Raw genomic sequence first — 23715 nt, forward strand, 5'->3', positions numbered from 1 at the left:
GACCTGCAAGAATGTTTTAAGATGGAAACAATCACATGAATGCCAGGATTTAAGGATTTTCAGCAGAATATTGAGTAGTAATGAGATGATGAATGCATCTTACTTCAGCTTTCAGTGGTTTTAATGTTGTGGTTAATTCTGATTCTCTTCAGTCAAACTGAATTCATCATTTAACAGTGATGTTTGAAATACATGTTATCCACCGTTATTTTATTTTTTTAAATTTCACTTTAAACAACATGGAAATACACAAATATATTAACATATTAAAGCATGAAATTAATTTTCCACTGTGTAATAACTGATCTCTAAGAAAGTTTTTAAGCTTCCATGTCTTCTTATTAGTAGTTTGACATATGCATCTCTGCAGTAACAATGGGGGAAAGATAACATTGCATGAACCAGGCCTTTGTTTCTTTCCTATAGGGCAGCAAACACAATATAAAACATCTGGATAGGTGTTACTCTGAAAGGTGTACACTAAATGGTTTATCGGAGTAGATTAAGCACTGATGCTGGCATGCGCTTCACAGTGACTGCAGCCGCTTATCATGTTCTCTTGCTGCAAACTTCTCACAAGAAGGGACTTAGATTACATACATGGCTGTTAAAGATGAAGACTTTGCTGGTGATAAGTGCATCACTTTGCATCAGATTACTGCTGCATTCTCTGCTGCTTATTCTCTCATCAGTCACCCTAAGAACAGTGTATGTTGTTGTGCGGATAAACAAATGCTCGAGACTCTTAGTTGGATCTTAGTTATTGGATCTAAATATATCTAAATAAGTTTGTTGCTAAGCGATCATCACTACTCTTCAGCCAATGTAAAGATTTAACAGTTAAAATGAACTTTAATCCAAAGTTTGTGAGATGATTGTGATATATTCTTTACAGCATGTGGTGCCAGCTCTATGACCCTCTCTAAAATGTGAAAATGTACTGTAAGCCCTCTAAACCAATCAGGACTTTTCTTACTTTGGTTTCTCAGAGCCATCAACAGCAACTTCACATTAAGATTAAACAACGGAAAAATAATTTTACTGTTAAAATCAAATTAAAATCCTGTAAATAATGATTTGATGGACAGGTTATTAGGTTACCATGCAGCCATTTAACCACATTATCAACTACTCTGTATCAGAACCTGTTCACTGGTTGTTATTTCGGGTAGGAACATTAAAAAACAAGTTTTAATGAACGGCTTAATAATATGCTTGTTTGTGAATAAATGTTCCACTATAGTGATGAGTGTTTGCTGGAGAGCCATCACAGGATCTCGAGATAATTGGCACATTTTAATTTGAGGAAGGAGCGTTAACACTGTTGAACTGATGCCCTAAAGCCATTAACACCTAATGACAGTTGAATAATCATGGGAAATAGTGCCATTCTACCAGACAAGCACTTTGAGTTAGTCCATTTTTAATGGATAAATTTCAGTTTCATAATGTGATGAAGGAAGGTTTGTTAAAAGCCTAACTTTGGTTGGTTCTCTGAAGGGAAAAAAGGTTATTTGGTCTATTACGTGATACCATTTCTCATCTGCATTTAGAATAAAGAGAAAAAATAACTTGAAGGAAGGTTTACATGTAAAATATTTTACATGTTTAGCTCTCTGTGATTAAAGATGTCCGAGGAGAAAACGCAGCTTCAGAATCTGGCGTAAATGTATCTGGAGATCTTTTTACCCCCCCTCAAACAAACGTGGCACTTTAAAGTCCTGCATTTGCCAGTATTCATTATATTAGTGTATCATTTTGTGTCTCGGTGTGTGTATATGTGCCACATCTCTTGGTGTGTATGTGTGTAAAACACTGTAATAGCAGTTTACGGCGCAGTTTCTCACTGCGCACTGTTGGGTGTCCCACACAGTATAAGATATGCAGTAGTAAAGCTGATTGGTGGACAGAGAGCATTTAGTTGTGCTTGCAGATCAGGCATTTCAGCCTTTCTAGTATTTCATCGATTCAGCATTCTAAATGCTGACGAGTTCAGTTGACCGGAGCAGTCAGGGGGGTCAGTAGAAAGGAAAAGCAGCAACCTTTTTGTAGCTTGAATGCTGATGTTATTTGATCGTGTGATGCTCATTAAAGAAAAACTAAACCAACCATGGACTGTCTGAATAGATTTTGTCATTGACAAAATCTTTTGAAAGTATATGAAAGAGCTACAGAGTTCTTCTTAGTTTATTTTTAAAAAAGACAGTTGATTATATAAATTGCTGCCAGTGTAAGTAAATGCATCATTAATTGTAGATTTAAATTGTGAATATTGGCTGGTTTGACAGTAGATTGAAATGTCATTGGGATCAAACATGGATTGTGTTCTTTCACTGAGCATTGAGGTCAAACATTAGCTGGAGTGTTTGATTGTTTAGGTTTTCTTCGTATTATTATTATAGCGTCTCTACTGTCCAATATAAAATGCCTTAATGTGACTGCTGTTGTAATTTGGCACTATATAAATAAAATTGAATTGAATTTAATGTGTGTTGTATCCAAAATAAATTGGAGACTCATTTTGGCTGACTATACTCTCCTGAATACAAATGCAGCAGATAGCTCTGGAACTCAGAAGCGACTGTTTTTGGTGCATCAGTCAGAACTTGTGGTCACAGGAAATTGAGAGAGCAAGCGGATTTTTGCAAGAGGCCTCTGATGATCAAATTTGCATAACGGAGACCCAAGAGGACCCGACATACTCAGGGAAGTGGAAGCATTGGGGTTATTTTATAACCGATGCACAGCGCTACTAGGGATCAGAACTCCCTAGGCTACTAATTCAGCAACTGAACAAACACTGAAGAAATGGTTTTATAGATCCCTTAAAATTCACCTGAAATAATCAGTTATTTTATAGTGTGCATTTCATGCAGGTTAATGCAATTTTAAATTCTTTACTGATTACTGAACATAGAGGAAATGATAAAATCATAAATAATACTAAAAACATGTAAAAGCTAATTTTATAGCTAGAAATAAATGTATGAGCCAGGCTACAAAGATGTGCTTTTAGTTTGGTTACATTTTGTCAGTCCTCAGTAACTTTAACAGTCGTCTTTCATGCAAAAACTGAAAAACTTGCATGCATACATGTGTGTTTCGATTTCACCATATGGCATCCAGCAGTATCCAGTTGTCTAAGAAACAGAATCATTGCACAGTATAGTCAGTGCAGTATACTGTAAACTGAGCATGCTCGGTATGCACTTGAAAAGACGTCACTTGCTATTCCATTGACGTAGCTGGAATATTATATGATATGTAGCTCTGACAACTAAACACTGCTTGTCAGGTGTTGCTGGCCTTATTCTGTAACATATGTTACTTTTATTTTTCACTCTTTCCATTTTAAAGTGATTATTTGCTTATTATGCTGCCATGGATACAGTGTCGCCTTCTGAAATAATTATCCATTTAGGTGATTGTCATCCATTTATAAGCTGTTTATCAAAACAATATGTCAGATATTCAAAGGTCAGTGGTTTTCTCAGTTGGATATAATTATAATTTTTTTATATAGATTTCAAAGCTAGTAAAAAAAAGAGCTATTTACTTGAACTTTCTTTTGAGATACTATTTTACGGACTTGACATTTACCACCTAATTCATAAAAACATCTGCAGCAGCGAAGATAATTATTTGATGCAGCCTTACATGAAACAGTGCAGCCTAACACTTATGTATGCATCTGCTGTGAGTAAGAAATGTGATACGGCAATGGAGGTAATGGATGCATTGGCTGTAAACCGACATCAAAGCCATGACCGCAAACTCAGGATCATCTTCCATTGTGTCTCTGCGACAACTCAGTGACTCCAATTTGTTCCAAATTGCTTTGAGGCAATCCTTGGCAAGGGTAAATGAGAGTGAGCAAACAATTGCCTGTGTTATTAAACTGGTATGGAAACATCTTGCTGCTGCAGCAGATCTTAACAGCTGACATGAATAACTTTGATGGCTGTTTTACCCCCAACAGGTTTCCGAATAGAAAAGAGAAGCTCATTAACGGGGAGCCGCTGTCAAAGTTATTCTTGGCAATTTGAAACACTGACCGATTTGGTTTTTCACTCGGCGATAACCCAAAACTACAATAAATGGACCACCTCATGTTGCAAGTGGTTTGAAATAATAAAGCTTTGAGTGCGTGCTTTGCACTGTAAACACTTTCAAAACACAGATAAGAATGTTCCTTTGTGTTTCCTTTTGTTTGATTATTGAATGTTGATTTTTTTTAAACTGTGTTTATTCATCGCTTACCAATGATCAAGTATGTTTTCTCTTACTTGTGCTTCGTTTTTGTTTTCTTCTTTTTATCCTTCCATTCTGTTTGCATGGCCCCCCCATCCTCTTCTGCCTGTGTTCATGCATGGAACGTGATGGGAAGAATTGGAACCACCGAGCTGTCACTCAAGTAGGCTTCAGTTTGATTAGAATATCATAGAATGTGTTTTTATTTTACTTGTAGACACACATTCACACATCGATCAGGCCTTAACAATTATAATAGGTGCACAATGTTCTCAACGAGGATATGGCAGTATAAATGCATGAACTGTCAAGATAAGATATGGGATTCTTGTTTTTTTTCGCTCTCTCTGCAAAGCTTTTTAATGCCAGGATTGTCTTATGCAATATTTAAAAATGAGGTTCATTAAAATTGCACAAGAGCAGATTGAGTCCTCACATCAGCAATCATTTATGACAAACTGACTATAGTTAAATTTTCAACAAGAGTCATCCTGGGATTAAAAATGTCTTTTAAGATAGTGTGTTTCTAATATAGAGTGGTATACATATATACCACATATACATTGTATAAGAACCACCTCTTGCCGTTAGCTATCTCTGATGGCTTTCATTACTTAACTGGCTACCTTAGAGTTGAGTTTAAGGGCAAAGTTCTGAAATAGATCCAGTCTGTAGGTTAAGGTGGTCATTAACCTGCACACTGTTAGGAAGTTAAATAAAAGGCTTTTTACTGAAACTTGCAGAATTATGTTACAACAAAAGTTGCTGCAGGAAAATTCAGGAAACTGCAAAAGAGCAAAAGGACAAATACTAAATCTCCTAACAACTCCGGGTCAAGGAAAGCAATGCAGCCAAAAACTTGAGGGAGAGCAAAATTTATAACCGGGTTCAGAGGCTAATGAAGCACAGGTGAGCTATGCCAAACTATAACAAGGGTGAGAAAGGAACACAGACAGGAAGTAAGCCACATGAGAAATAACCTTTATAATAAAACATGAAGCAGCTAAAAAAAGATATAAAACACACAGACACAGGAGACTGACAGAGACACAAAAGACCGACAGAGAAAGAAACCCCCCCAAAAAAACTGAGGACTATGACAGGCAGAAACTAGAATTTTTACCACGTATTTTAATATTGAACTTTTTAGTGTTGCTACAGCTGCCAAATTAATGTCATATGAAATTAATTATGTACCTGACACATGCAAGACCAGATCAATTAAACGGTTACACGAGATAACAACAGTGTGCCTTTTTTTTAAATGATAAGCTTAAATTTAAAAACAAAAACGGCTGTTATCTATTGGATAAAATGACATTCAACCATTGTTTTACACATCTGAGATTTTTTAGAATTTATTTATTATTAGTTTTATTAAGAGTAAACTTTATCTATAAAAAGCTTGTTTTAAAGAAATTATTAGTGAAAAATATATCTTATGTTACAGTTAAACTGTAGTGTTCTTGGCTCATCCCAGCAAACAAATTGAATATTATTATAACACTAGGATTTTTTTCTTCAGTGATACCTGAACCGTTTGCTTTGTCCCAAATCATGCAAAATAAAGGCAATCTCACGGCAATGTCCATTTAGTTTTACGTAAAAATGTAAATACCACAGAATCCTAGTTGTGAGAGTAGATTGTATTAAAAAAAGTTGCGTGGTTGTCAGGTGTGTAGGAAATGGAAGTATTTCAAATCCAGTTTTCAATTTTCAGACATTAAACTAAATCTAATTGTGCGAATTTCTAGTTTTTCTACATGATATCTTAAACTAAGCTGCACAACAAGAACCGAGTATACTTTAATCACTCTAATTTACTCAGTGCTGTTTCCACTTGCACCAAACTGCAGTAGCATCAGCAACATGAGCATCCAATCACATTGTCCTTCAGCCCCCAGTAGGTTGGTATACATTTTATGAGGCAGTGTAAATCCATCATAAAATGTAATTACTCTGGGTAAAACCACAAATCAAATCTAACTGAAACAAACAAGATATCCTGTGATCATGGATGAGCTCTAATGCTGGCATGCGTGTTTTGGAATAACTGTGGCTCTACTGCCATATTTAGTGCACAGACATGATGATTTAATCTAAGTGCATCTCCACAAAAAGGCAAATAAGCACATCTACCAGCTTGTCCTTTGATTAAATCTCTCTCGTATCTCTTCACTGGCAAAGTTTTCTTCCAACTTGTGCTTGTAGAGTTTGCAGCAGAACTCAGAAGCACGATTGCACTGATAATTAAATCATGGCAGAGCTCAGAGCTGTAAAGTGATTTCAGAGAACCTGAGGTGTCTGGCAGGCAGCTAGATCAGATCAAGTGACAGCGAGCACTGCAGTTGTACTGGCATTGCAGACCACAGCACATTAGCAAAATCAATATCTTTGACTGAACGTGCACACACACACACACACACTTGCATTATGACACTAGCACTGAACTGCAAAGGAGACTGATGCGATTGCAGTTGTCTGTCTGAATCACTGTGTTGGTGCTTCAGCATACAGTTAAGCTGAGCAGACATTTAGCTGCCGGATATGTAATTGAAGGAAGTTGCAAAATTTAATCTCATTTTACATAAATGTTTTCAAAATCAGCTGAGCAGATGCTTGGAGTCTTTTGTTATTCCTCGTCTTATTTGTGTATTTTGTGTTTGCTGTAACGTTATGGTTCATAAACACTCATATTTATTCTTTAAAATGCATCTCAGGTTTTGTTTTTCACTCTGTGCATTCTGATATATCATTACATCATTACACAGTAGAACACTGAATCTTATTTCATTTTCGGATTTTGGATTTCCACTGCTACTTTTGCATGTTTGAACAGATACAGATTAAAATATGTTTGTTAATTAGGATTTATTACCTTATATCACTGATTAACAAACAGTGGGTGGTGCATGCTGTTAGTGGGGAATATAGCCACTACTAGTGTGAAGTAGATGACCAAAGAAAAATATGTGTACATTTGGTGAACGTTTGTAAAGAAATTTTTAAAGACTTTGCTAATGCTATTGCTCTAACTATTATTCTGCTGAAATGTTACATGTTAAATAGCTTTTATAGCAAGCAGGGCTTTGCAGATTGTTTTTTTTTTTAACAATTCAAGAGTTTAAATAAATTTGGCTAAAACTTATGAATACATTATAATGCAGTTGTATAAATTATATCTCCAAAGTAGCAACAAATATTTAAATTATATTAACACTTAAAGACAAATTACTTGGTAATTACCTGTTTTTTTTTTTTTGTTTTTTTGTAACCACTACACTCTGTGGTACATTTCCACCTCCACCTGACACATGTGAAATGTTGTGAGATGAGAGTAACCAAACAGCAACCTGCTCATCAAACCATTGGTTACTTTTTACTCTACAAGGTATCCATGGATGCCAACAAGAACACAGTGTAATATTATGTGTTTTAAATGTTTTTATAAACAGCATTTCTAAAAGAAAAGCTTTGTATTAGTGCAGAACAATTATTGTAGATAAAGTAAAGTGCTGGATATTATTCACAAGAGCTTGACGTAAAATCATATCAGTTTGAAAGATCTTGAAAAATAGTTTCTGATACCTGCCTTTGTTGTGTGTACTTTTCTCCTGTTTTAGGGCATCAGCAGTCTATTCAGCTCACTTAAGGTGGTTCGGCTTCTCCGGCTGGGTCGGGTAGCTCGTAAACTGGATCACTACATTGAGTACGGAGCAGCGGTCCTGGTGCTGCTGGTGTGTGTTTTTGGACTGGCTGCTCACTGGCTGGCCTGTATTTGGTATGTTCAAGTCCCTTTATTAATAATAATACAGTTTTGTCTCATACAGTAAAACCAGAATTCTAGTTTAATTGCTAAAATCATCTTAACAGGTAATCATGTGACATTTGAGGTATTACTGTACTTTACTGTAGGTTTGAATTACATAGTATGTTTTGATTTTCTGCCACATTTGCAATAACAGCCCAGCTAATTAATAGAAACAAGGTCACTGATTAAGATAATGAGGTCATTAATTATCAGTTACTTTTTGTCAACATCCTTGTTCTCACACATTTTAAACTGCATGTTCTTCCACACTTTAAAGTCAAGAAAGCGTTATTGTAGTTTCAAGGGAATTTGTTTTTTTCCCTTCCCATTAATATGCAAATTTATGGAGCAAAGGCCTCCAAAGTCTAATCAGATCTTCTGCTCTACAGGGGGCAAGTGTGGCAGAAGCATTAACTCTCCATTGTGTGTCGTGCTTGATTTATTATGTTTATAAGAATGTCTACACATGCAGAGTGACTGACAGAGCCCATCATGACGAGTTAATGTCCTGCATGCATAAAAACAGAGAATATGTTTGGCAGTTTATGATGAACATTTCTCCTTTGTAGATATTTTTTCATTTTCATAAGAGGTCTCGTGAAAAGCCCTCGTAACTACATTTAATTACACATATTAACATAGAAGATTTCAAACGGAGGCTGTAACCAGTGTCATAAAGATTGTTTTTGGATCCAGACAGTGTAATCAAACTTGATAGGCTGAAGCAGACAATAATACCGGTAAAAATAGCTCCTGTATCGTTTCCCTCCAAATGGTTTCTGTGGTTGCCATGGTCACATGCCGAACCGTGTCGCCGACTTGAGAAAAGTTAAACCATCATCAAGTGAGATGACAGGCGCAACAGCCGTAGCCTCCCTCTCTCCTTGTTGCTGTCACTGTTTTTATAACAAGGGAAAAAATGGAGGTGGTTGCAGCATGACATGAACACCAAGGCTGTAAATAAGAAAGTCATAATCAAACCATGCAATAAAAACTATTGAGTTTTGCTTCCTCGGGGCTATATAAAAATATATTCAGATGATACAGTCAGATGAGGGGAAATGCATTCTGTAATTTTCCATAGAGAAACCCACAACAGAAAGAAAGAATGAAAACAGCTTTTCTTGCATTGCTAGGGGTATTTTTTCATCTCCAGGGCTTTCTGCAAGAAACTAGGTATCTTTGAGCTTTTATATGTTAATAGTGAACTCAGGCAGATGTATTTTAAGCTGTGTGTCTTTTTCACTCAATCTGAAAAGTTCAGAGGTCAGTTCCCTGAAATTAAAGTGAATTGGTGGATATTAATTTTTTTGCCTTAAAACCAAAAAAACTGTCCCCCAATCACTGCCACTTTCCCTAACTAGATGAATGACTGTACATTCACTGGTCATTTTGTTAGATACACTTGTTTGTTTGCTCATTAATGTAAATATCAAATCAGTCATGTGGCATGATTGTTGGTGCCAGACAGGCTGGTTTGAGTATTTCAGAAAGTGCTGATCTACTTGAATTCATCGTGCTATGCATCAACAGCTCAGTCTGGAGGATGTGCAATGGGATATTTTATTTTCCTTACTTACCTCTTCCTCACCGTTTAAACATTGTTTCATAAAGCAGGACAGCAAACTGAAAACAAGTCAGTTTAAATATGTATGTACATTTCATCTCTATAGAAACTTCTGCAGTTGATGACTCATGGTTTGAATCTTGAGTCTACACTGTTTGTGTGCAATGCATAACCATTAGCAGTCAATAGAAATTTCATTCTATAACTCAGAAGGACTTGTTGACATAATATTTTTCATGTAGGCTCAGTAGAAAGTACTTGGCAATATTTTTTTTATATGGAAAGTCATTGTTTCTATAGATTTTTGGAGCTAGAAAGCACACAGTGACATGGGGTAAGCAAAAAAATCATTATGGGTACCATTAAAAAGTTATAAACAGTGGGTTATTTTTTTTTATTTTTTGAAATTCAAGCTGCTGTCTTGGAGATTTTGCTTTGGAAAGTGTGCCAAAAGAAAAAAAAAATAGACTCATAGTGTGAAGGCTTCTGTGTGTAGCGGTATATTGATAGAAGACGTCTATCTGGAAGCATCAGGAAGCATTTCTAGAAGCTTTTTTTAGGCCTTGTTTAAGACTCAAATTCTACTGGTAAGTAGATGTAATTATGAACTGAATATTAAGAATGAAATGGAATGTAAAATACATGATTGATTTTTGCACTTTGCAGGTACAGCATTGGTTATTATGAGATTATTGATGAGGAAACCAACATCATTCGGAAGGACAGCTGGCTCTACATCCTGGCTGAGACAGTGGGCACACCATACTACTACAACGACAGCTCAGGGAACTGGGATGGAGGGCCTAACAATGACTCTGTCTACATCACTTCTTTATATTTCACCATGACTAGCCTGACAAGTATAGGCTTTGGTAACATCGCCCCAACGACAGACGGAGAGAAAATCTTTGCTGTGGCCATGATGATGATTGGATGTGAGTAGAGGTGTTTTATCTTCCCTGGAATCTAACACATACAAGATAAATGATAAGTCCAGCTATGCTCTTTAAAGCCACAATCCTCTGAGGTGGTGAATAAGTGAATTATAAATAGAGTTATTGAAATTCAGAAAATAACACACACGATTAGCTGAGCAGTCTTTCTACCTCTCTTGATACCTTGAATGTGTTGCTGAGGTTGATTATAGTTCACTGCCTGAACTACTGGCAGAATTCTTATTTAATTTACTGTATCATGATCCTGTATTGTATTTGAATGGTGCTTTTGTTGCCTAACGTGCAGTGTATATACAGCTTTGACAAAATGTCACACTATAAAACACTGGTTACATGGGTAATTCCAGTTCTCTAAAAACCATATTGCTAAAGGTTTTCACTCCCTTATTCAAATCATTGAATTTGCTCCAATCACTTCCATGGTCACAGGTGTATAAAATCAAACACCTAGCCACACAGACTGCCTCTACAAACATTTGTGAAAGAATAGGATGATATTCAGATTTGTATGCATGCAAAGGCAGATGAGTAAATACTTTTGGCAGTATAGTTATAGTATGTGGGTTTTTAAGGTCTAAACATTAGCATTTTGGCCAGCACCATTTTAGTTATTTGGAGCTACAAGTTACAAAGCTGGGCATTTAAAAAGTGACAAGTGGCCATTAGAGGAAATGCAGTTATTGGCACTTCCAAACTCGCTTCATTGTTAGTGTGTATATATCAGTCTCCACCTTATTCATAAAGACATTTATCAGTAATGGTGAATTTGTAGTGGTCTGTTCATATCCATTCATTTTAAATATGTGGAAACATACAGATGATACAGCCAAACCGAATTGGTCTCCTCTGGAATTATTCCAGTTGATGTGAACTATTTCACTTTACTTGAGCAAGCTTCTTTTTTAGCCCTGATGAATTTCATTGCCACTTCTGACATGGCCAAGCTGTAATTTGCATAGGTCTTTTTCCAACTACCTGTACAGTTACTTTTTTAAAAAGAGAATTCTGTTGCTTTTTTCATGTGCACAGGAATCTCATTCTCAGTCATAGTCAGAGTCAGTCTCAGTCACACAGAGATAGCAACCAGCTGGTGAGCTGCTGGCAACTTCCAGTCACTTGGCAAAAATATCTATTACCTGACCAATTGTGAGTGGTTTCTGGTTGTTGCCAAGTGAAATTAGTAGAAAAGATTGTGTTGCACAAAAACCTACTTGGGACTGTTTTGGTCAATATCAGATTGCCACAGTAGCCCACAGTTTGCACACAAGACATTAACTTCCACTTTGCTGCATATAATACAACATTCACCTTCAAAGTAAATTTTTAATTAAGTTGCATTTTAGTTTTCCTTGAAAAGGAGTAACTTTTACTTTATAAGCAATAAGCAAACAGATGTTTTGCGTTGCACTTTTCATAGTTTAACTACTTCTTGGCAAGTAGTTTACAAGTGTTTGCAGACAAGTTGGCATATTCCATGCAAACAGCTGACAATGTGCTCAGTCATAAGGAATATTATTGTAATGCAGCACTGTAAATCACTTTGTGTCCAATTTCAACCTCGATCAATCACTTGCCAACCAGCTGAGACAGATAGTTGAGAGACAGTCCAGCCAATTGGTCTCCAGGCCTGTGTGACTGAGGTCCAAGAAAAACTGGAAACCATATTACAAATATGATTTCCTTCATTTAAATGATAGATTGGTTTCTCCAGCTCTATCAGACAATATTTATCCACTTTGATATGGATCAATTTTTCATAATTTGCATACTATGAAGCAGTTTTTTGTTGGGTTTGTATTGCTCGTTATTATTGAGTGTCTTAGGAAGAATAGTTTTTGGGCCACAGTGCGTCTTGTAACGAATGTGGGAAGTTGCACTAACAAGGTCTGGTCACCATGCCAAAATCACCTCACATTTCTGCTCTGTTCCCGGGTACTTGATCTCAGTCCTTCAGAGCTCTAATTGGCCCAGTTGTCAGTGAATTATGTGAATTGCTGAAAAGAATCAGAGATGTGGACAGGTTGAAATGGGCTTCTGCATGAGTGCTGTAACAGTCTTACACAACAGCTTCTTGTAGAAGTAAATCTGAGCAAAACATATTGATACAGTGATTTTTTTTAACATATGAGACAATGTAAGGCATATAAACTGAATCCTTTTTTCCTTCATTCCTATCCACACTTCTGTTAGCTTCAAGTGAAACTGTTTTAATGAACTGGCCTACATATATTTCAAGGTCTTGAATGAGTGAGGCTTGTTACCTCAGTGTGCTATTCAGATGTTCTGAATTACAGAAAACACCTTTACTAATCTCACAGAGCTTACAACCAGATTTGGGTTGCCCCACTCTCATTTCTTCCATTTCCTTCAAACCAGAGACTTTGTCAAATACATACCCTCATTTTCTTAATCATCCACCAGGGTCACTGCTGATTGACTCCTTGCTCACTCAGGAATCTGCTCAGAGACACTCTGTTTCCGTGATATCTAGCCTCATTGTTTCTCCTGATAGTGCTCGGATGGCTCATCCTAAGCGGACCAGGGAGGAGGAAATAGGGGTACTGATACCAGATAGTCAGTGAACCCTAATTTTTCATCCTCCATATATTTCATGGTTTATTTCAATGTGAGTATTCTTTTTAAAGTACACAAATGCTTGGCTTGCGAAAATTTATCCAACCGCCAGTGACAGTTGCAATAGATGCCAACAGTCTTCAACCAACCATACTCACATGTTTTGGTCCTGTCCAAGCCTCTCTAATTTTTGGAGCCAACTATTTGACACTCTTGCTACAGTGCTGAATGTAGAACTTAGCCTTGACCCCTCCTCAGCTCAATTTGGTATCCCCCCACTTAAACTGACTAATATCCCATCTATAAAGTGTAGTGTACTTTCCTTTACAGCCCTATTACCCAGGTGTCTCAATCGACTCATAACAGCTGGCTCAGGGAAGTTTTGACTCACATCAAACTTGAAAAAATTAGATACTCTCTTGCAGGTTCTTGCAAGACATTTAATAAGATCTGGCAACCCTTCTTAGAATATTTAGACAAAACAATTATCTATTCAGAAAGTGATTAGATGCCCCCCAGGTTGCTTACTGTCTTATTTTATGCAGGGTTATTTTTGTTGTCTTGTTAAGAAGGGAGAGGGTACAGCATAATTTAGGCTCTGTAGATATCATCACAAGTTCTGCTAGTTGTTTAGGTTGTTATTGATGCCAACGGATTTCTAGTATTGCAAATATCCCACTGCCTGTTAATCCAAGGACACCAATATGTTCTGTATGTAAATAAAGAAAAAAAATCTTGCCTCTGCATTTTAACAAAACATGTAATATGCTAAATGAGGCAGGTTTTCACAGCATGCCCTTCTTTCCACGTCTCAATATTTATAAGCTATCTCGTGTTTGTGTGGCTCATAAAACACTGTATGCCACAGTGCGGTGCCATTATGTGTGACTGCACGCAGAGAGCAACACCTCGGAGCAATAACTGACACTGCCAGATCAATTTAGCGCAGTGCTCCCTCCGATCCCTCTGCAATCACTCCTCACCTCCGCTGTACTTTTTTCAGCCACAATCTCAACCCTGAGACTTGGAGGAAGATTCAGCTCCCCCTTACTTTTTGGTTGCGCAGGTTTTATTAATACACTCTCTTGGGAACTGGCAAAACTCATCTGCACTTGTCTGTGTCTAAATTTTTCATTGTGAGCTACATATAATCTTAAAGCACAAATATCTAAAATCAGACAGCCTCGGGAGGATTCAGTAGTAGATGCAATCTAGTGTCGTCCATGGCTGTTCTCTATGAAATATAGATGCCCTGATACTGTTCTATTTTTACCAGCAGCACTGGATCGGTGCTGGCAGAAGAAGATCACAGTGTGACGAGGGATTGCGGGATGGCATGGGGAAAAGGAAGGGGGAGGCAGTGGGGGCACTATACATATGTCCTGTTTCTATAGCAACTGTTGGCCAGGGGCTTGAGTTTCTGACAACTGTCTTTTAACTACCTTCAAACAAGCCAGCTGTTGGACAGCGAGTGTCGTGTGATGAAGTTGCGTACGTCAGCAAGTAAAGAGCTGTTGGGAGCTAGATGAGGCTCCGCTCTGCAGGGATCGATTGAGTTTCCTTTGATACAGCATTCTCTGCTTATCAGAGACATCAGCATTGCCATCTGTGTTCAGGCTCCAGGAAGCAGCTACGCCAAACTTTTACAACTTCAAAAGAAATGGATTCTAAAATCATCATTTTACAAGGAGACGATTGTCATACTGTCTGTATATACCTCGATGTGCTTCTTGCTTTTCCTATCTTCCTACATAGATTGTGCTCTCTGGTGTGGACTTCGCTTCACTGTAAATCATTGCCTTAGATCAGGGTTGTCAAACATGTGACCTGTGGACCAAAACCTGCCCACCAAAGAGACAAATTTGGTCAACTGGTCAATTGCAAATACACTCCGGATAGGCCGCCCATCCATCATGGGGAAAATACAGTGAGACAAAAAAAATCACTGCCCTAAAGCCAATTTAAAATTACAGATTAATCTAGCATGTATGTCTTTGCAAAAAACCAAAATAAAACATGCAGGAACAAGGAGAATATGAGCATATAGAAAGGCACCAGCTGGCCAGTAGCTTTACTAACACGAGATAACAAAATTACGGGAATGTAAAGGTATTCCATAGAGTTTTGCTGGTCTGGCCCACTTGATATGACATCTCTGCTTAGACATTTGGCTGTCTGCCTGTAAATGTGCCAACCTATCATAGCCCCTGGCTTTGCCCCTCAAAACTTGGATATTAAGCTTTCTTTCTGCCTTTTTGAGACTCTTTTTTTTGTTAACTTGTCTATCTCTAAGTCCTGGTTCCTGAAGATTTTTTAACATACTCATAAAATCTTTCCATTATGTGGCTTCACTTCACGCACCAGAGCAGTTCGCTTAACAATAACACACAAATATGAAGAGATTAAACACATAATACAGAGACACAACTGCTACAAAGCAGCAGTGCAAGTGTGTGTGAGAATAAAAACAATGTAGTATAGTATTAGAAGCGCTACTTGAATGTGCGTACACTTTAAGTGCTTTGGTCAGTAAAGACCAGTTTAGCTAATTTAAGAATAAGACATGTCTAAGAGATTTTACACCCTGCTCTTTGAGCTGTAGTCCTGGTAAGGGTTAAGTGTCTGAAAGCAAGTGAAGAAATAATTTCTAATTCAAATGTAAGTTTTGAATTTGTACAAATTTAATACATACAAATAGATACCCCATTTTAGGGTCATATATAACAATACAATTGATGTGAAATTGTTTGGAGCAAAAAGGAAAAAGAAAAGCAAGGAATAAAATTCACTCCACACAGAGAGGTCTCCATTCCTGGAAGGAATACAATTTTTACAGATGATTAATCAGTAAATGAAGATTTCATACCGGGCATTTGCCCGGTGGGCCGATGGTGGTTTTTCATTTTTATGGGTTTGTTTGTTTTTTTGTTTGTTTGTTTGTTTGTTTGTTTGTTTTGTTTTTTGCAACAGTATAAACAATGAAAGGTGGTGCATTGGCCAGATGCTGGCAGATGTGTAAAAATAACTCAGTTGTTTGGTGCTGGCTATGGCGGACCTTCCACAGAGGCCAGCAGGTGGATGAGGGAAAGGGGAGGCAGGAGGAGGAGAGACCCGAGGCGGCCGCCAGTCCGAGTGTCAGGTGAACTGAGCTTCAGGTAAGAAGTTATGACCTGCAGTCTATCTGGGTCAGATATAAACCAAGTTAAGGTGGAGTTTATTTTCGTTGTGCTGACATTTTACAGTCGGTTACAATCACTAGCTAGCATGACGGAGTTTATATTACTGCTGGGTGGGTGCTATGATGTTACTGATAGTAAACTTTATTTTGTTCATAAGGTTAGTTAGTAGAGTTGCCAATGGTCCCGTAAAAAACGGAATCGTCCCGTATTCAGAGAAAATATTACGCGTTTCGTATTGAGTTGAAAAGGAACACAGTTTGTCCCGGACTTCAGCTAGAATGAAAAATACACAAAGCTGGAGTTATTCTGTCTTTACGCTGCACAGCTGCCTCTTCTTCTCTCATTCTCTCCCCTCCCTCTGCTGTTGCTACTTCAATCATGAAACTGATCAATAATCAGCTGATCGGCTTTTCTCTCTTGCTTGTTTATCGCCCACTTTGCGCCAGAAAGAGGAAACCAGTGGATATCACGCTAAACAACGGCAGCACGTTAAAGCTTGATCAGCTGTTATTAGAATTTATTTAATATTAATTTCTAGTATCAGCTGATGTTGGAGCCACAGCTGTAAAAGCTGCTGGTCATGATATCGGTTTGAATGTCTGGCGAGAGGGAAACATGAAGATGAAACCAGGAGATGTCCTTACTGAATCATCAGAGCTGTGATGGAGAAACAGGTTGACCTTTTAGGTGACATGAATGACTTGAAGGGAAGTTATGAACTGTTTCTGAGAGACAAATAACACCAGGATCCTTTTCTACATAGCTGACAGCTGGTAACTGTGCAGGGGCGGGCCTAGCAAAGTTTTGCCAGGGGGCCAGGTAGGGCATTAACAGGGAAAGGGGGGGGCAAAAAGAAACACTTTTTTTTTCTTATTCTCATTTAAAATGTCTAGCTTTTAATTAATAATTATCTGAATCTTACAACCAAAGTTTTTAACTGATGTAAAATGCATAGAAATCATACATATACCAACAAGACTGTACATCACTGTCACAACAGCGTTTGTTTTCATTCAAAGGCTTTATGGCTTTTCCTGTAATACCTGGTGGGCCGCTCTCTAGTCAAAATGCACAGGCTGATTTTTTTTTGTCCTAGTTCAGCCCTGGGCACGACACGCATTGAATTAATCTTAGATCACATTAACATGTATATCTCTGTATTAACAAACATGCCATATTGGCCCAGTTTCTCGTTCTTATCATTGTTGTGAGGAGACCATAAATAGCATTTGCTCATTTGTTCTAAAGCTAGGTTTCATGTCATGTCCTTTTAAACAAAATTTTGGGAAGAATTATTTATGCAAGATGGAGACAAAGAGATTAGGAAACTGATTTTTTTTACTGATGTTTATGTCTTTAAAAAGCAACACCTATCCAAGGTGTACCTCGCTTCTCTTACTTTGATAAGTTTGATAAGCAGCTAACAAGGTATCAACTATAATGAACGACTGAGTGACAGTAATAAAAAGGTGAAGTTGTGGTTATCCTGAGCCTGAAGGAGTTTTGAATGCTTTTTAATTAGTATTATTCCCTGTGCAGTTTTTCACCCCTTTGATTGTACGCCGTGAAATAAACAAACGTACACAAACAATTGCACAGGTTACTGTCATCATCTGAGGATAATTGAAATGTGTGGCTGGCATGTTTCCTCTCCGTCCCTTCTAGCAGGGCTAATTAGGGCTCCACTGCCAGGAGAACAGTGCACACACTGAGCAGACATCTGATGGCTTTGATCCACACATACACGCCAGCTGTTGCACCAGTTCAACCACCCAACCACCTTGGAGATGCTCTGCACTTCTCTTTCTGTTGCTTTTCATTTAATTCATCTATTACGAATTATGAAAACCAGTATTTAGTGGGATGTAGCTGCATGGGGATGGATGGTTACACACAGTCACAATGAAGCTCTAATTATAGTTTTCCTTTTGGCAAGACTTTTGTTGATTATATTTGGAGGCAGTCATAGGTAGTAATAGTTAATTTCCCATGTGACAAATTCAAGCATAAACCACATAAAACAATATTAAGTCTTAAGGCACATTTGTTCAAAACTGAAATGTAAAAAGAATTATAATCCTAAATTAAGCTTTTGGAAATTTTTATGTAATTGACAATGAATTTGTTGATTTGCTAGTTGTCTTCTTAAACCCCAATTGCTACTTTTTGTCCTTGTAAACCAGGTTTTGGATGCTTTTAAGTCTTTTTATAATATTTTGACACCAACTACCATTTTTGTGTCCTTCTAAACAAGGAGAATTTTTTAAATTATTTTTATAAAAATATATTTTGTTACAGGTATATTTTTTGCTTTTTTAAACCAAATCTTAGATTTAAAAAAATATATTTTTTCAGATCTATGAGGCTTTACTTATTTTTATATCCTGAATCTCTACAAATTGAGTTATTTTTTTTTTAATCCAAAAGCATATATTTTTTTTACATCATTTTCAATGGCAAATAACTGCCCTCATCATCTTCAAAGCTAAAAAAAATCTGTTATTTTAGATTTTCTCCTAACGTCTTCCTTTGTATTTTCTCTATATTCCCCCAGCCCTTCTTTATGCCACCATTTTTGGTAACGTGACAACGATTTTTCAGCAGATGTACGCCAACACAAATCGTTATCACGAGATGCTCAACAGTGTCCGGGACTTCCTGAAGCTCTACCAAGTTCCCAAGGGCTTAAGTGAAAGAGTAATGGACTACATTGCCTCCACCTGGTCCATGTCACGGGGCATAGACACGGAAAAGGTATGCCAACATGCGCTCACTGGCTATTTATTTTTTGTTTCTAATTAACAGATGGCGTTTTTTTGTTCTTGGTTGAAATGCAGAAATTTTAAATAATCTGCAAATAGCATATAGATGTTAAAAGCATAGGAACACAGGGTAAATTATATACTGTAAATAACCTGTGTGTGTGTATGTATGTATGTATATATATATATATATATATATATATATATATATATATATATATATATAGGTAAAATTTATGAGCTTGCTAAAAAGAGACACTGCTGTGGTGCTCATTCACCCATCCTCCTGAATTAAAATGATGCTAAAACGATCTGAGTGTGTTCAAATTAAGCATTAAAATCTGGAAGCGGAGACACTGAAATAGTGCCACTCTGGTTAATCACGAGCCAAAAAGCATTCATATCACTGCATCCCATTTAAATCCACTTATTATATCATTTCACCTCCAATTAGGCTCATAACTACAATGACACAGGGATTTTATTACAGGGAACACCACCTCAGTGATTCAACTTTAATGATTCTTATGCTCACTTATTTTGTTGTTCCTATGTTGAGGCTGAACTGCATGTATGGATCATCTATTTGTCTAGCTGAAGGCCTCATTAAAGGGTCTAAAAATGGCACATGAGTTATTTTTTGCTTGACATTCATCTTCAAAGAGATGTGTTTTAAAGGCAGAACCCTGCAATGGCCTGGCATCCTGTTGATTAGCTGTGCTTGGAATGACATGCTGCCACTCAGTGACACTCAGCAGAGAGGTGGCTGGACTCCATGTCGCCCACATGTGAAACCTGACATATTTAGTGCCATTCGACAGATAAGTTGACCCCTAGTGCAGAAATTAGCTGGACACATATATTGTCTGTTTTATCGCACATCATTAAGAAGGGCCTGCATAATATTTGCTATGGATTTCACATTTAACAATAAGCTAATAAAAGGTTTATTTAAATGCATAACTTACTTTATATGTACTTTACTGTACTTTACTTTGTATGTATATGTATGTGTGTATATATGTATATGTATATGTGTATATATGTGTGTGTGTGTGTGTGTGTGTGTGTGTGTATATATATATATATATATATATATATATATCTATATATATCTATATATATATATATAGATATATATAGACAGATATAGATATATATATCTATATCTGTCTATATATATCTATATATATATAGATATACATACATACATACATACATACATACATACATATGTATGCTGAGCTTATGTGAGTGCGGCAGGATATATATTTCACTACGATGACCTGGATGATTGAGAACCTTCACAGACAGATATATATTTTAGTTCTGCTGAGCCAAATAAGACAGGTCAGGGTGAAGAAGTGACAGCCAAAGAAAAGCTTACCACAAAACGGAGAAGTTATGACAAATCAGACTATAAGGCAAAAAGAAAGTGCAGCTTTATGGTTTCATGGACAAAAGAATTTCTGTGGCTGCAATATGACGAGCTAAAAAACAACACGCACAAGGGTTAGGGTTAAATTTAAAAACTGTACTTTTGTGTTAAAATATATATTTATAATTTTAATAAATGACAAATTAAAAAGGCATGAACATTTTTTTTTGTATCGAAAAAATATCGAACCGTGACACCAAAGTATCGAACCGAACCGAACCGTGAATTTTGTGTATCGTTGCACCCCTAATATATATATATGTATATATATGTATATATATATATATATATATATATATATATATATATATATATATATATATATATATATATATATATATATATGTGTATGTATGTGTGTGTGTATGTTTATTTCTCTTTATGAATATGAAAAAGCTTCAGTCTTAAGGTACTTTACTTTTTTCAACTCCCATGAAATCTGCTGCACAGATATAAGACATCTGTTTATATACAGTTAACCACTGACCACTGTAATGAAGAGAAATTATAGATGGGTACATCTGTTTCTGATTTTAGTGTGTGCAATCTGTCTACATGAAAAACATTTTGCTCATTAATGGATATTGAACAATTGCAGAAAAATTTAAAAATTCACATTTTAGTGGACTCAATTAAAACATATATGTATAGTATAATAAATACTCTGCTTTTTGCTGGAAGAAAATCGACAAAAATACCAGCCCACCTACACATTACATCTGCAAGAGCTGCTCAGCCATGGAAACCTATGCCCTGAGGCTCCTGCTGCACAGTTTTGAGCAGTTCAGTTTTATTTATATTGCACCAAATCCTAACAGTCATCTCAAGGTGCTTTATACTGTAAGGTAAAGACCCTAAAATAATACAGAGAATATACAAATAATCACACAAGCCCCCACGAGCAAGCACTTGGCAACAGTGGGAAGGTAAAAACTCCCTTTTAACAGGAAGAAACTTCCAGTAGAACCAGGCTGAGAGCAAGGGCTGCCTGCTGACATAACTGATGAATTATAACTGATGATTAAATGGTGTGAAAATGCATAGGGAGGGAAAAGTCGAATCTTAGAGGTAGAAAGGGTGTCTGTTTTGTGAATCCAAACTGGGAGCTGGTTCCACCAAAGACTGGCCCTGAAAGCTGAAGGCTTGATAAAGTTTGATAAAAATTTGACTACCACAACTTTGTAAAAAAGGAGGATAATAGGTGCTTTTCTGTCCACATCTGTTAACAAGGTAAAGCAACATGGGAAATTATCCTTTATATAATTTTAGTTATGCAGTCGCCACCTACTCTGTCAGGACCAAATGAATCACTGCCTCATATATAAGCCCACATGTAACAACCTTAATCACTTACTGATGATTAATGGTTTCAAATACCCTTTATGCATCCAGCCAGATAAACACCTGTATGTACGTCACACTAGTGAAATGAGGCAAGCTGTGACGGTGGCCTGTGTAGTGTGCATTATAAGGTATTTTCTTTTATTTGTTTCCAGGTGCTACAGATTTGTCCGAAGGACATGAGAGCTGATATTTGTGTTCACCTCAATCGCAAAGTTTTTAAAGAGCACCCGGCTTTCCGACTGGCCAGTGATGGGTGTCTCCGAGCACTGGCCATGGAGTTTCAGACTACCCACTGCGCCCCTGGCGACCTGATCTATCACGCTGGTGAAAGTGTGGACAGCCTCTGTTTTGTGGTGTCAGGGTCACTGGAGGTCATTCAGGATGATGAGGTTGTTGCCATTTTAGGTGAGTAAAGCTCCTTTGTTTTACTTTAAAGAGAACTATGTGTAATTCCTAATTTTTACATTAGATTTGAATTGATCTTATTTTATTTTTTAAAATAAAATAAATGTCTGGTACTTACTTTTCATTACATTCTAAATTAACCAGATAACAGGAAATTGACCTAATTTTTAACCTTCTCTCTAATGTCCCTCATAGCTGTTTTGGGCTTTTTTTCACTGCTCATACCGAGGCTGCTGCCTTGTGGCTAGCTCTGCACTCTAGCTAGCTTCAGATTTATCTACTTTCCGTTCATTAGCTTCATCAAACTAGGCATGTTTAGCTGGGCAAAGATGACTCAAGTGTATCATTAGATTTGTTGTTACAAAGTAATCATGGTGATTCACCCATGGTTTACTTTGCCAAATGTTTTGTGTTTCTTCTCTTACTAATGCCTACAGCCACAAGCTAATGACATGTTCGAGTATGGCTGTGAGTGCCTGAGTGATTATTTGTCTTCACCATTGTGCACGTGTTGCGCATGCATGAAACAGACTGGCTCATAATTGGAAAAATGTGACTGACCAGCCGGTCACCGCTCCAGGCCGAGCATGCTGAAATTTCATTCTCTGATGAACTGATCAGTGCATTTCTACAAAAATTAAAATGTAGAAATTAGTGAAAAGTAATCTACCTCTAAACAAACCTCATTCTATAATAATGATAAATTTGCATAATGCTGAAAATATACAACATGTATAGTATAAATTTTCAGGCCATTTGAAGGAATATACTACTACTACATGCTTGATGAGGAAATTTGCATTTCCTCCATTGGAGAAGCATTATACCTCTTCATTTCCCCAGCTGTCGAAGGACCTGCTGCTGATCTCCTCGGTTGTTTCACAATATAAAGTTTTAGATTACTTAAGCTGTGTGACTCAGATGCATTGACAATAGTGTCTCTAATCTGAATGTATTGTCTTGGAGGCACTTCAACACCAAAACACTGGTTGATAGCATAAAGGCTTTTAAGTCTAAGTGGCCTCTAGCTCTCTCTGAACATCATAGCAAGAAAATATTTTTGTTCGAGGACTTACTTAAATCCTCCCTTTTCTTTTTTGCCTAGCAGCACTTTACAAACTGTCCCTGTCTGCAGTGTCAGCTGAGCTGTTTGGGGATCATTTTCTGCTGAGTGATGGATTCAGGATTTGGACAAGAATTTGTTTGTCAGTCCTCTCAGCAACAGTAAAGTCTGGTATTTTCAGTTTTATCTGAATCACATTAAGCCAGCTCACCTACTTTGGGCGCATTTTGTAATCATCTCTAGTGCATCAAATTTACTGCATTTTATTGGCTGTCCCCTTAAATATTGTCTGAGATCAATGAAAGATTTTAGCATTTTAAACAGTTGGAATGATAAAGATTTGTGGTGCTGTGAACTGCATTAAC

General features: G+C 37.0%; 1 protein-coding gene across 2 annotated transcripts in view; it reads left to right on the forward strand.

Annotated features, from left to right (window-relative positions):
- Positions 1 to 23715, forward strand: part of kcnh1a (potassium voltage-gated channel, subfamily H (eag-related), member 1a) — a 60409-nt gene that overhangs the window by 16031 nt on the left and 20663 nt on the right. Inside the window, exons 7-11 of one of the 2 annotated variants that reach the window (XM_086258983.1) lie at positions 4388 to 4414; positions 7875 to 8032; positions 10296 to 10564; positions 18893 to 19092; positions 22035 to 22287. In XM_086258983.1, coding sequence (XP_086115109.1) covers positions 4388 to 4414; positions 7875 to 8032; positions 10296 to 10564; positions 18893 to 19092; positions 22035 to 22287 — 907 coding nt within the window. The remainder of the gene's footprint in view (positions 1 to 4387; positions 4415 to 7874; positions 8033 to 10295; positions 10565 to 18892; positions 19093 to 22034; positions 22288 to 23715) is intronic. The other variant, XM_086258984.1, reaches the window with a different exon arrangement.

The sequence above is a fragment of the Aulonocara sp. 'chitande type north' Nkhata Bay genome, linkage group LG13, assembly GCF_057382095.1.
Source record: "Aulonocara sp. 'chitande type north' Nkhata Bay isolate Kocher_YH1m ecotype deep benthic linkage group LG13, A_spYH_male_GT1.1, whole genome shotgun sequence".
NCBI classification, from domain to species: domain Eukaryota; kingdom Metazoa; phylum Chordata; class Actinopteri; order Cichliformes; family Cichlidae; genus Aulonocara; species Aulonocara sp. 'chitande type north' Nkhata Bay.